This window comes from Metopolophium dirhodum, chromosome 7 (genome assembly GCF_019925205.1).
Source record: "Metopolophium dirhodum isolate CAU chromosome 7, ASM1992520v1, whole genome shotgun sequence".
Lineage (NCBI taxonomy): Eukaryota > Metazoa > Arthropoda > Insecta > Hemiptera > Aphididae > Metopolophium > Metopolophium dirhodum.
In genome coordinates, this window is record NC_083566.1 from 14,887,501 (window position 1) to 14,901,693 (window position 14,193).

The 14,193-nt window shown below is 28.6% G+C and overlaps 2 protein-coding genes across 4 annotated transcripts; one reads left to right on the forward strand and one right to left on the reverse strand.

Moving 5' to 3' along the window:
* Window positions 1-13: 13 nt before the first annotated feature.
* LOC132948916 (importin-7) lies at window positions 14-10,158 on the reverse strand. 2 transcript variants are annotated; one of them, XM_061019610.1, is made up of 21 exons: window positions 9,808-10,158; window positions 8,723-8,804; window positions 6,939-7,083; window positions 6,560-6,872; window positions 6,291-6,475; window positions 6,053-6,226; window positions 5,786-5,931; window positions 5,552-5,715; window positions 5,361-5,480; window positions 5,110-5,298; window positions 4,898-5,035; window positions 4,384-4,570; window positions 4,226-4,317; window positions 3,904-4,035; window positions 3,749-3,841; window positions 3,453-3,676; window positions 3,240-3,385; window positions 1,447-1,506; window positions 1,308-1,384; window positions 934-1,240; window positions 14-266 (listed from the first exon to the last, which is right to left on the reverse strand). In XM_061019610.1, exons 1-21 carry the CDS (start codon window positions 9,889-9,891, stop codon window positions 184-186), a joined length of 3,141 nt encoding a protein of 1,046 aa, XP_060875593.1. In that variant the 5' UTR covers window positions 9,892-10,158; the 3' UTR covers window positions 14-183. The 2 variants fall into 2 exon arrangements, with proteins under 2 accessions (XP_060875593.1, XP_060875592.1); XM_061019609.1 differs by having other exon boundaries at window positions 4,378-4,570.
* Window positions 10,159-10,349: 191 nt separating this feature from the next.
* On the forward strand, window positions 10,350-13,260 carry LOC132948923 (protein stunted). 2 transcript variants are annotated; one of them, XM_061019620.1, is made up of 4 exons: window positions 10,350-10,551; window positions 11,487-11,617; window positions 12,661-12,717; window positions 13,019-13,260. In XM_061019620.1, the coding sequence occupies exons 1-3, from the start codon at window positions 10,523-10,525 to the stop codon at window positions 12,672-12,674; spliced, it is 174 nt and encodes a 57-aa protein (XP_060875603.1). In that variant the 5' UTR covers window positions 10,350-10,522; the 3' UTR covers window positions 12,675-12,717; window positions 13,019-13,260. The 2 variants fall into 2 exon arrangements, with proteins under 2 accessions (XP_060875603.1, XP_060875604.1); XM_061019621.1 differs by lacking the exon at window positions 12,661-12,717 and having other exon boundaries at window positions 10,352-10,551.
* Window positions 13,261-14,193: the final 933 nt, after the last annotated feature.

Consider the following 14,193-nt stretch of genomic DNA (forward strand, 5'->3'; position numbering starts at 1 on the left):
TAACAAAACTGTCTTAGGTATAAGTTGGTAATATAATATATTAATTTCAACACAATGATATTTAAAATTATGATAACAACATGTTGTTTAATTGGTTTAGATGATTTTGTATATAGTTTGAACATACAATAATAATAATGAATAGTATAAGCAAATATTATTTGTCAAAATATAATAATCCAGTTACCGGCCGAATGCAAAAGGTGAATTATTGCTGTTACTAAAACTAAATGTGGCTGGAACAGTAGCTTGATCAAATTTGAAACCTGAAAAAAATAAAATTTGAATTAATCTATGAACACATCAAATCAAAAAAACCTAAAACACCTCTTTAGCTTTATTAATTTATACTAAAAAAATATTGGTTACAGTTGAAAATATGATCACTGATAAAGTTAAATCATTCAACTAAATTATTAGACTATTTTTTTGTTTTAAACACAAAAAACTTTATAAAAACAAGTTTTCTGAAAGTTATGACATAAATATGTATAGAAAATAATTTAAAAAATGAAATGTGTTGTGTTAATATTTTTTTAAATTTCAATAACAAGTCATATTATTATCATATTATTTAAAGTAAATTAATGTTATAAAACACTTATCAGTTATATCAATATATCAGTATATCATAGTAGAAATTGTTTATAATGATACCAGTTGAAGTAACACATTGGGTTTAAGACCTTTAAAAAATGACCAGAAAAATGCATAGGTAAGTTATATATGTAACATTTTATTAGTAGTTATGACTATCGTTTATTATGACCAATTTTCTAGAGTATTGGCACCAATGAACGTTTTCAGTAACTAAAATAAAGTGTCCTTGCCTTACGTATGACAATATAATTTAAAATAGTGTACAGAAATTTAAAATTATAAAAACTACAGTTCATTGATAGCATGTGATTAATGATAAATTAATAACAATACCTGCTAGTTTTTCTTTCTTTTTGTTTTCAACTTCAACACGTCGCTGTTCTGCTACGACCATTAATTCATTAATAGATTTCTGTTGATCACTATTTAAATGGTTAGTGAGTGCTAGGTACCAGGCAGGGTCATTTTGTTGGATGCCTAACAAAACCGTTTTAAATAAGATGTATACATCAATTGATTCATCAACATTATTATGGTCAGAATCCAGTGGTGTTGTGTAAACTTCAAGTACCGTCTCTTCAGGTGGTTCATATTCATCATCATCATCACTATCGCTGTCATCATCAGCATTTTCAGAATTCTACACAAATATGAAAAGAAAAAATCACTTCAAAATAATTTTTAACAGGTTAAATTTAATATACAACCGTCATAAATAAAGGTTTTCTCTTGTCAGATGCAAAAGCTAAAGTTTCATCAATTTCATCTTCATCAGTTGCTAGTTCTAAGATCAAAAGTTATTACTTATTAATAATTTCATAAAAAAAAAAAAAATGTATGGCTTACCATTTTCAGTATCTAATTCTTCTTCATCACTAGTTTCATCTTCGGGCTGATTTTCTCGATCTAAATTTAATATAATAGGGTTTTTAAGGAATCTTTTAGGTATGTTAATAAATCCTATCTATAAAGTAAACAGTAGTCTATACAAAGTGTTTCTATGCAAAGGGTAAGGATTAACTTACTCAGTAAAGTGGCATATAAACAAAACCGTTTCAAATTATGGCTGTCTTAGGACATGTTTTTTTAAGTTAAGAAACATAGGCTATAACACTACAACGGGTGTTGCCTGACTGTAGCATGGAAAAAACTATTCGCCGCCGACTACATTTCTTAACATGAGGAACAGAGCAGTCTTAAATTTAAAAATAAACATTCCTGGAATTCAGTTAGCACTGAATTATTATGTCACATCTTTTTCACAGTGATATGTTAAGTTAGGCAATAATGTTATTGAAAAAATTATGTGAGTGTTCTCTTATAGACTTAAGTAACAGTAATTTTTTAGTATGGTATCACATACCAGTTATAAATTTATTAATATGACTTTTATAACAAAAATATGTTTTCACCAAACAATTATTTATTTTGTTTTAAATATTTGTTCTTAATAATGCTCATAACAATAATAATTTTTATAATATTCTTTTGGTATTTTTATTAATAAAAATATTAATGATAGTTAATTTAGTATATTGTAATTTGTAAATCAATAAATTAATTAAACCATAATAATTCCTACTATAAGTCCTTTAATGAAAGTATGACGTGTTACATTATTATTTCGTTTACTGGACCAAAATATGTGACATATTAGTTCAATAGAAACTGCAGGGAATATTTATTTGTGTTTTAATTATATATAAAGTACAGCAGGCCCGTACTGGTCCACCGAGACACCAGGAATTTTCCCAGTTCGCCGCATGATCAATTGATAAATAAGCGCCCCTCTCCCTTTTTTTTTTTATATAATCTATACTACTATATAAAATTATAAGCGATTTTTTACGACCGCGCTAATCGAGATAACTACTGAACCGATTTGGCTGAAATTATTAACTGTTTTACCTGACAGTCTACTGAAGGTTTTAGAACCACTTTTGTTAATAAAAAATAAGTACAATGGACACTATTATAAATAGTTTAGATGTACAATTTGATTTTTAACTCATCGGATTTAGAATATTCCGATCCTCAAAGGTTCGACAATATAAGAAAAAATGGTTTATTACCTAATATGTTGGTAAAAATAATATGTAAACTGTTAGCTGTGTTTAACATCTTCAGGTGGTAGTTAGTAAATAAAATAAACATGATTAGACACCATTTTTTTAATTTGAAGTGAATATATAAAAATATAGTTAACGCCCTATAAATATACTTTTTCCCACGCCCCTTAGAGGCAGCCAGTACGGGCCTAAAGTATAATTCGGATAACTTTTTACTTCATATAATGAAGCAGCAGTTTTTACATGTATCAGAATTGAAAAATAAATTTTTATAAAAGAGGATTTTCAGGTTATGATGAGTTAAATATTTTGGGTGGATTTTTGCCATTTTATTATCATAAAAAAGTATTTATTCAATGTTTATTAACATGAAACTTATTATCCTTTTCTCTTTAAAAAATGAAATATTAATACTGGTTGCATAAAACAAATATAAGGACAATACAAATTATTAAATTATATGTATCAAACATTTTCTAAATGTTATAAAAAAATATATGATAAATTCATAAGAAATCTAGTCTTTTTTTACCAGTTTAATAAAATAAAAAAAAAGGTTCTTATACTCACTAGTATATGCACGATTAAGTCCATCAAACAGCATGAGCATTGAAGGTACAATTTGATTGGCGTGTTCATTTACAGCAATGGGCCGATTTGGAGATAACGCCATTAACGTGAGCAAACCCATAACACATAGCTTACGATCGTGAATACTATACATACAAAATTAAAATCATAATACCTACACCAAAATTAGACATATTTTAGTATTAAACTCACCCAAAAAAGCAGTCTGTATCCTGTAACCATTGTCGGATAAAATGCGCAGAAATAGATTCATTTGTTGACATAGACATTTGTAATTTATCAAGTGTTTCAAATAATAAATGCGGGTTGTAATAGATAGCAGCTACAATCACTTGAAGACACATTGCTCGTAATTCTGATGATTTAATTTCTCTAACAAGTCTCTGCAAAACTACCTCCACAATAGATGGTATACACTAAAAAATAAATAAATATATTTTAACCTTGTTTATTCTAATAAAATATATTATAATAAAGTTAACAATTACATTATCGATTCGGCCTTTACATTGCAAAACTACAACCTCTAATAATTTCCCAGCATGACATTCAGCCTCTTCACCAGACTCCGATGACAAAACCTAAAATTAAATTATAAATTACAATTATGATTTAATAATAAAAAAATTCATATACTACGTACAGTTTTGCACATGTTAAATATAATTATCATGTAATTTTGATTTTTAATTAATGTCTCCATACCAATGGTAACATAGTTGTGAAGACAAGGCATCATATCAACAAAATAATCAATTCCGTCATTTTGGAAAACCTGTACAGACAATAACCAATTAAGTTATTTAAAACACAATTTAAAAATTTAAAAATAAATATTTTAAACGTTACGTTACAAATCAATATAATCCAAATATCAAGTAAAATTTTTATTCATCTTTAATACCAAAATTCTTTTTATAATTATCCTAATTTATAATCCACTTAGAAATATTTAAATAACTTACTGAATAAATTAATTGCAAAATATTCCACATGTTTACAGACACTTGTAGGTTGGTTAAGTCACATACTAAATTTAAAGCTTCTTCGTAATATTCTACAACAAAATGATTTATTTAAAGAAATTATATTTTATGTTTGTCATTTATTTATTTACCAATACCAGATTCAGGTGTATTAAATATATGCATTATGACTTCCGAAACAACGGGTTCAAGGGCTGCTAAAGTCTGTGGTTGTTCATCATTTACACTCAATATGGTTTCTATACAACTTAAAATACTCATACCAGTAATTTCTTTCTTATCGTTCATATCATCTGACTGAAGAACTTGAAGGAAGGTTGTTGCCTACAGTAAAGGAAAAATATTTATTTTTCGTTAATCAAAATGATAGTAGAATAATGTTGAAGACAAAAATGATTTTGAATGTTTATCGTAACTGTAATTGAATATAATGAGGTTTATTCAAGAGACCAAGTTATATAGAATGTATAGTGATTCATTGTCAAAATCGAGACATTTCCTATGGAGCATTATTAAAAAGATAGTATATGTATAATATTTTGATGACATACAACAATTTTATTTTTTCATCTATTACACTTTATAGAGTAGATAAGCAGATTTAAGTTGATGAATGATTAGTAATTTATTAATAATAATTAAAATACAAACCAAATTCTGACAGATGTCATACATAATTGGTGCAAGCGTATCAAAATAAGTTGCAATAACTTTTTGCACAACACTAGTAATATCATCATTCTCAGTTTGTTGCAGTACTTTTAAAAGTTCAAGTGTAATTTCTTTAATCTGTGGAGAGAATACTAGCATTAAATACCTATTTAATATAAATATATTCATTTCAAATTTTAAAATGTACATACTCTAGGCTCTAAAAGTTGTTCAACTTTGTTTTCAGCAATCAATAATGCTTGGATTGCAAGTCCAGCTTGAACCTTAACAGGAAGTTCTTCATCAGTTAATAAAGCGTTAGAACATAGTGTTGCTAAATCCTTCCAAACATTATCATTACTAATTTTTATTTCGCAGATGTGTTGTATAAACCAAGAAGCCTAAAGAAAATCACGAAAAATTATTCAACATGTGTATATTGCATAGAAATTAAAATACATACTCTAGCTCTTAAGTGTCCATGTGGACTTGAGAAAACTGGAAACACATGTTGATATAGCATACTACCTACTTGATCCTTGTACATATCTTTTTTAAATATGACATCAGCTAATGCTCCAAGCTATGAAATAACCACAATTAATACATTTTTAAATAGTTTTGGCTGCGAAAATAAAAAAATATTGTGTTTACCATATAGAGAGCTCCATCTTTTTGAGACGGAGTAGCATCATTTGAAGTTATAACACCAACAATGAATTGAACGGCTTTAGGTAATATGTCTTTACGTTTTTTACATGCTGAATGTAACACTGTTTGACCAGCCATTACAGGAGATATTAAATCCTCAAAAATGTCTATTATAAAATGACATGTTTTAATTATCGTCAGTTAAAATAAATTAATTTAAAAACATTTAAATGGTACCAAATTTCTGAGAAATGTATTCTTGTGGATCAGATTCCCACAATTCTTGATCACATTCTGAATGACACATGAGAGGAAATATTACATCTTGAATGATTGCAGCAATATGTGGTTTAATCATTTTCCATGTATGTCCAATACTAACACTGAAGTGACAATATAAAATAATGATATAATATTATATGTACATTTTAAAATATTGTATATTTTCATTTTCATTTATATGAAATAATAATTTTGGTATCAAGCTAGTATACAAGTAATTACCATTGGTTCAAATAGTGCATACACATTTGCATGACTCTAGGAGGGATATAAACTTTGTTTCGGTATTGATCTAAAATTCTTAAAATTATTTCTATAACTCCAGCAGAAAAAGTCTTAACATAAAATACGGCAAATTGCTGATATTCTTGGGCAACACTGCCAGGACTTCCATACCTTAAATTTATAAAATTAGCAGTAGACAATACAATAAATAGTATAATTATTTTTTTATATTTACCTCTCAAAAATTCTATACATAGTATGTAATGCCCATTTTTTAATTTTCCACCAAGGTAACTGATCTATCTCACTATGCTCAAAACGACTCACTTCTTCTGGTACTGGATTACATGCAATTATGCTTAATAATTCCATCCATTTAGTAAAGGTATTTCTTTCCATTAGATCAGGACTTATTGTAAACTGTAAAGTAATTTTATTAAGACACATATCTAACATAATAAAAAAAATTGTATTTCATTAGGTAATTAATAGGCTTATTCTTACTTGAACAAGTTTGAAATAACTTTTTATTACAGTTTTCTGCAATGCAACAGATTCAGCAGTGGAATTACTAACTATAAGAACCATGACATTATATACACCTGGTAACAGTACTTTGACAGCAGCATGTATAGGCGATTTATCTGCCTTATGATATTCAAAGGCTTTTATTAAAGCTGAAAAACCAATTATACCAGCCATCCAGTAAGATGAATTATCACTTTTTAAATATACATCAATCTTTTCAACAACATTAGTCCAACGTCCAGGAAAATCGTGTTTCAACATTGTAACCAAACATACAGTTAGCTGTGCTCTAAAATTGATACAATTTTTTTAAGATGTATGTAAATTAAATATAATAGAAAGGATCATTGTTTACCGTAATAATTCTGGTACTTGAACTATAACATCTAAAATGGTGTCTCTTATTATAATTCGATCTTGTTCGTGAACTGTAAATTTATTTGGTTCATCTTCACGAGTTGCCCAACTTTGGTACATTAAATTTTTCAAATAAATAGCACCTTTGATAAACACATAATTACAAGCAAATTTTAGATTCTGAGTGGAAAGATGAATGTATGATTTTACAATGATGTTTTTTTTTTATTTTTGTGTCTGACATCACCTTTTAGGACAGTAAAAGTGCTTGGATTTTCTTCAACAGTAACTTTTCTGATAGGAAAGTGAATCTAGTTGGCACTTAGGGGGGTTCAAAAGTAAAAATTTCCCAGTAGTTTTCAAAAGCGACTTGAAAAACAAAAGAAAAATTAAGGAAAAACGGGAATTTTTACGCAAAATCTGTTTTCGAGAAAATCGATTTTGGTTTTTGGTGTAACTCTAAAACAAATGACCGTAGGGACATGCAATTTTGACTGAATGTTTAATATTGCATTTCCTATACACCATCACATTTTGACTTATTTTGAACTGTTTACAGACATTGTCAATTTCCATTTTTCTTACTTTTTTTTTTCTATAAATATCATTAAAATTTTTTCTGTTGAGTAAAAAAGCATGAAAATTTAATAGAAGGCTCCTAGGTTATTGTTTCATGGCAGATGAAAAAAATTAAAAATCCTTAGTCATAGTTTTTATTTATAAGCATTTAAAGTTCAAATTTTGACAAAATACGGAAAAATCACGAAAATTAGCAAAATATTTTGAGTTGAGAATTCATAAAATTTTTTCTTTTTAAATCTAAGATTTGAAAATGTAATATAAGATTACTCATAAGTTTATCAACCTTTATCAAAAAAAAAAATGTCAAAAAATCAAATATTTATGAGCGTCTGCAATTTATATTTTTACAACATTTGATATTCACTCGATTTCTCATGTAAAAATTTTCTTATTTTATTGTAATTAAAAAACGAATGACCGTAGATACTTAAAAATTTCACACGTTTATATTAGCATTTTCTATACACCATAAAATTTTGAAAATAATTTGACTCTTTTTGAACTGTTTACAGACATAATCAGTTTTCAATTTTTTTTCTATAAATATCAATAAAATTTTATTTGTTGGGTAAAAAAGCGTGAAAATTTAATATAAGGCTCCCGATATATCGTTCTAATAGCAGTTGAAAAATATTAAAAATACATAGTCACAATTTTTTTTTATAAACATTTAAAGTTCAAATTTTGACAACATTTATCAAATTTATAATTTATTAATTATTTAGTAGTTAAAAATGTATAAAATAACTTTTATGGTTAAGGATTGAAAATTTAAAACAAGGCTCCACGTAAATAGGTTATATATAAATTACTTTATTCACAATAATATCATCAAATATACTTGGCAATATTAAAGGCTGACTGACCGTTTTCTTTAGCGACATCCACTTCCCACCTTTTTTATATTATAGTTAACAGATTTCCAGTATACTATACAATACCAAAATATTTTAGTATTTATAATACGTACTAAAGTATATTAAAAAAGACTAGCTTCTTTTAGTTTTTGGTTTAGATAGTATATTAAACAGCCTAAAACGTTGTCAGATAAGATTAGGATTTTGAACCATGATTCATATAATCATATTTTAAAATTTTAAGTTATATTATGTGTCAGAACTTTTAATGAGTATTTCCATCTATGATACAATATCTAACACCAATTTTAATACCGTCAACCCTCATTTTCATATTCCTTACTTGCTTGTCTTGTAGACATTTCAATATCAGAAGAAACAACAATTTGTAGTAGAGCTGGACCAAATCCAGCAATTTTGTGTATCTAAAAATAAATAAAATGTAGTCAGGTAGGTTCATAATGTTTATGTCTTAGGTGGGTAATGCTTTGTTCAATATGCAATTCTGAAACTATACACACGATATTTGTTGTTTCAATGTTATAAATAACGTCAAAAGTTAAAGAACTAAAAAGACAATACTACAAAAATGTTGTTGACATAAATTGATATAAATTTGATATCAACAGGTAGATATATATATACATTCCTAATGTTGAATATAAAAAGTATGTACAATTCGTTTTTATATATTTAATAAGGTAAGTTTTGTAAGGATAAATGCTATTTCAAGCAGCAATAAATACTAATGATACTTAGATTTGTTTTTAAACACATTTAAAATATGTTGATTACAGTATCTATTTAAAATGAATTACTTAATGTAATGTAAGGTTTAAAATCGTTCGGGAGTCCACGGTATATTACATTTCGGATAGTTTGAATCTACAATTAACATATTATAATATGTTGACTGACAAGACATTTTAAATGCATTTGGTTATGGTTTTAATTTTTTTTTCCGTTCGATGTCAATTGATCCAATCTACTGCCTGGCAAATTGCTCGTCATAATTAAACGCCCGTGTGATAATAATAACAATGATGTAATTGCACATGGTGGAAAAAATATTATAATGAACCATTATATAGCACCGTTGCACTTTGAGAAGACTACGACACACGAATACGAAAAACGTGGCTGACGCGGGATACTGACGGGACCGTGATGGCGGTTTTCGGTTTTGGCGGGTGGTTCTGCCGGCCAACAACGATTCTGACCCGGGTGTCATATATCCAACCCATACATCGAAAAACCAAACGAAAAAATGTTTAAGGTAAAAAAAAATTCGTTACCAAACCGAATTCTTTATAATTAATGCGATAAATCACATAACCTTCAACAGTGTGCATGACGCATGTGGGTATATTATTATTATTATTATTAGTATGGGTGCACGGGCCGGGTGCAGCCAAAAAGCATGCTTACACGCTGAAGCTGTTCTTCTGCCTCGCTCCTATGCGGCTGGTAGAGCGTGGCATTCAGCAAATTGGCGAGTTTAACGAGGTCCATTGCGGCAGTGGCGGTGGTGCTGCAGCTTTGAACAACGGCGGCGGAGTCGTTTCCGAGTTCCGACTAACCGGGTACGTTGTTACGATGCGCACACGTAGCAAACTAAATTGGTATTCGGTATCGGGTAAAAGTATACGCGCGCGGTGCGTGTGTGCGTGCGTCTACGGTAGCGATGCGACTCGAGGGCCGAGGCGGCGACGGCTCAGTTGAGTCAGTTGGAACAAATCACGTGATGACAAAAATCGCATTCCATTTTCTTGATCAACCCGACAACCGCCATAATGGAAATCGTTTTTGTTTAGTTTTTTATCAACAGTGCTTCCCAAAAATGAAAGAAACAGAAAGAGAATGGACCACCGTGCTGGTCAAGGAGCCTTACGTGTGCCGTCATATGGCTACACTGTACGAAGGTGATCTCGACCAGTGATATTATCACCTTGTGGATTGTACATATGTTTAATCTTTCAAGTAGTTTTAATTTCCTACGTCCTTTGGAATTCCTAATAGATATTGGGTAAAAAATTATAGTTCGATTCGGCGCATCTATTCTGTGATCCGACATCCTACTCTGGACATTTTTCCGTTTTGCTGGTCACTCGATAGTCGATATTCACCGCGAACTGCCATCAACATGAGTTACTGGAGGGCAGCTGGATTGAAGTAATGATATATTTTGGTTATTATTACTGCGCTGTGGTGTACTTCTACATAGGCGTCGAACTGTAGGCTCGCTACTTTGCGTTTCGCGTTTTCTACGCCTTTCCATGTTAATACAAAAATCGACCGTTTCCGGGCATTAATGTGCTATGGTATTTTATGGCTTTGGCTTCACCATTTCCAATTTTGACCTAGGTACCTATATTTAGAATTATTTTGTATGCCCGTGCCCCGTGCACAGGTCTGCTGTATTCGTATCGATTTCAATCTGTGTATAAGCTCAACATAAAATATTTTTAGTACCTACAATCAATGATATGAGTGAACCACCACCAAACATGAAATAGATTTAATATTTATTTAATTAATATCCTAACTGCTGTTGCATTGTTGCATTCATTTAAAAGAACATTTTCAGTATGAGAAAAAATCCATTTGTCAAATGCTGTTTTCATTATTTTGAACTCTGCTGGCAATACTAGTAAATACAATGTACAAGCACTATAGCAACCAATCTACAACACTCCCAACCACCACTTTAGTACAAAAACGGTGTGACTCGGTCTCCCACTATGTCCAACTACGGGATAATGGGCTGTGTCGCTTATGACATGTGGTTGTCGGCAAAGCCCGATAACTCGGTGTTCCAATTACCCAACATCTGCATGAAACATCTACCAAAAGTTTTGTCATCATTCTCACTTTGTAAAAACTGTATATTTAAATACAATAAATATTTTCTCTGCCAATATTTCACTATGCCTCATAATAATTAACTCAATATAAATATTTGAATATGGTACCCGGGTATAAATTATTCGGTGCAAGTTTTTTCATGTATTTGCCCTTATATATTCAATATTCAACACCGTGACCATTTAACAGATGACGTCCACGTTAAACTTGACCATTAAATTAACTTCCCTTGTTGATTTTAGCTATGTTAATTATTCCAACATTGCTGCAAAAGTCGTAAGGAGGGTGTTAAAACCAGAACTCCAAGCCAACGCAGCCAAACGCGATGAAACACATGTAAAATTCACCCCATGGGTCAAGGGAAAGCCATCCAGTAAGTATCTAGTTAAATTACCTACATAATTAATTTTCAATATAAAATCTAAGAATATGGTCAAATCTAGTTGGTACCTTTCATATTGTAATTTTTTCACACGTGTATATTAGCATATTTTACCTACCTAATTTTAATGAATTATAACAAAAATATATAGGTACCTTCTAGAAAACTTAATGGGCCAAAAAATATTATTATCAATTATTCGGTACAAAATGTAATAAATTTGGGTAGTGATGTCGTACGCGATCTACCAAACTTGTTTTCAAGTAGTGCGTGATCTACCCAAATCCACTAAAAATAGTATTTAATTTCCGTATTTTCTTTATATCTTACTTAAAATATAATAATGTCATAACCAATTACATACTTAACTATTTATAAAAAAATTTTAATTTAATAATAATAATAATAATATCATAATTATATAAATTATTATGATTTTAGGTTTTTATAAAATACCTTAAACTAAAAATGTTGTTTTCATATCTGAAAGAAAATCGTTAAATATTGTATCCATGGCTGGATGAAGTGATCGCCACCACTCTTCTTTTAACTGCCTTTTGAGTAATGATGAAGCTCCGTTTACTTGTATACCGTATCTTTTCTTCACAATACGCCAAAGACCCTCGATTGACTGAGTATGTGCTCCTGTACTTGGATCAATGAAATTTAGGCTATGATTTACTGTTTTGTGAGTAAACCCGTGTTCATTTAATGTTGCGTATGCCTTCCACTGGTCACTGTGAATTATCGTTCCCTGTTCAACTTCTCTTTGAATAATTGGCAAAAGTGTTGCTCTATCACGTTTTTGAACTATGAAAAATCGGGGTTCCAGAAGGTTATTGTGGTGCCAACATAGACCAAATACCCATGGTCCTTGTACCCGTGAACCATAATTTCGTTGAAATATTATTTACTATTGTCTAACGAGTCAATAATTAAATTTAAAAACATATGGTATTTGAAAAAATAACTCATTGATTATAATATGGTAATTTTTTAATTTGATAAATTATGTCTATTTATAAAAATTTCAGATGAAAAAGCTTGAACTTATATAAATTAAACAATTTAAAAATTGTTATACATTTTTAGTAAGTTATAGTGTGTTTTCAATTCTTGCATGGTTGATTATTTTAAAATATACTAATAAATAATAATTTTTATAAAAATGAATTTGTGTGCATTTATATTATAGTTTGTTGTTTGAATTGTTTATAATAGTAAATTTATAAAAAACAATACATTTTTATTTGTTTAATACCCTTAGTATAAGATGTTTTTATTCAAATTTAAAGTTGAATGATTTTTTTTAAATAGTTAACAGATAATTAATATAATACTATGTATATTTGTACATTTATTTATTAATTTATTTTTTATTTTCCCTTGTAGAGCCGGGCCAATAGTCGATTTAACAACAATGACAGTTCAAAGTTTTAAGTAAAATTCAACGTTATATGTTTTTTAGTTAAACTAAATATAATTTACTTAATAAATAAACATTAATTTTATTTATGTCAGTTATGAATTTATAATTATGTATAATTCATTACAAATAGGTGTTTTTTTTCCTATGTAGTAAAGCTGAAAAAAATCTTTTTTTAATAAAAATGTAAGATTATAAGATATTAAAATTGTGTTACGTTTATTTATTTATAAATAATACTTATATTCATCTTTTTCATTACAATTAAAATTACCTAGTGACCATAATAATTGTTTTGTTCAATGTAGTTATTTATATTTAATTTTTGTAGTAATTTCTAAATCTTTGTATCTTGGCATCATATGTAAATCATCTATTTCAAATATCATTATTATTTACTTACAAATTTAACACATGTTGCTACTCAGCTCTTCAGTAATGGTACCTAAGTTACATGATAAAAAAGCTGGTAAGTGTATGACACACATTCAGTAGGTCACTAAAATAGAAGATATTAAATTTAAATACGATGATATATGCTAATATCAGAGTATACGAAAAACAATTCTGAACGGAGATGTTTTGTATTATCATAAAATTAGATTTGTTATTCTCGTTTAATTTCTATAAATCTAATTTCATCCAAATTTAAACTTAAAAAAAACTGTTTTTAGATTAAATTAATTTAGATTTTTTGATTTAAATATTAAATTACTTACATGAAAACTTGTTTTAAATGTTCAATCCTTGGCTATAAAAATTTAACATTTTATTAATTTTGTCAAACTGTCTAATATTATTATAACAGATAGGTATTTCATTGAAATATTACACAGAGGACATATTTAATGCATTTTCAAGCAATATGGCTTCATTTTAAATTTATTTTAGATTCTGAGCGAAGCAATGAATGTATTGATTTTACAATGTGTGTTTTTCTTTTTTTGTGTCTGTCATCACCTTTTAGTAAAAGTGCTTGGATTTTCTTCAACAGTAACTTTTCTGATAGGAAAGTGAATCTAGTTGGTACTTTGGGGTACTTCAAAAGTAAAAATTTCCCAGTAGTTTTCAAAAGCGACGTGAAAAATTAAGGAAAAACAGGAATTTTTACGCAAAATGGTTTTTGATGTAACTCTAAAAC

Coding starts and splice junctions, on each gene's coding strand:
- LOC132948916 (XM_061019609.1), bottom strand. CDS start 9,891: ATGGACCTCGTTAAACTCGCCAATTTGCTGAATGCCACGCTCTACCAG. Junction 5,932..6,052: donor ATGCACTATTTGAACCAATG/GTAATTACTTGT, acceptor TTGTCACTTCAG/TGTTAGTATTGGACATACAT. Junction 5,481..5,551: donor AAGATGGAGCTCTCTATATG/GTAAACACAATA, acceptor GTTATTTCATAG/CTTGGAGCATTAGCTGATGT.
- LOC132948923 (XM_061019620.1), top strand. CDS start 10,523: ATGAGTTACTGGAGGGCAGCTGGATTGAA. Junction 10,552..11,486: donor TGGAGGGCAGCTGGATTGAA/GTAATGATATAT, acceptor TGTTGATTTTAG/CTATGTTAATTATTCCAACA.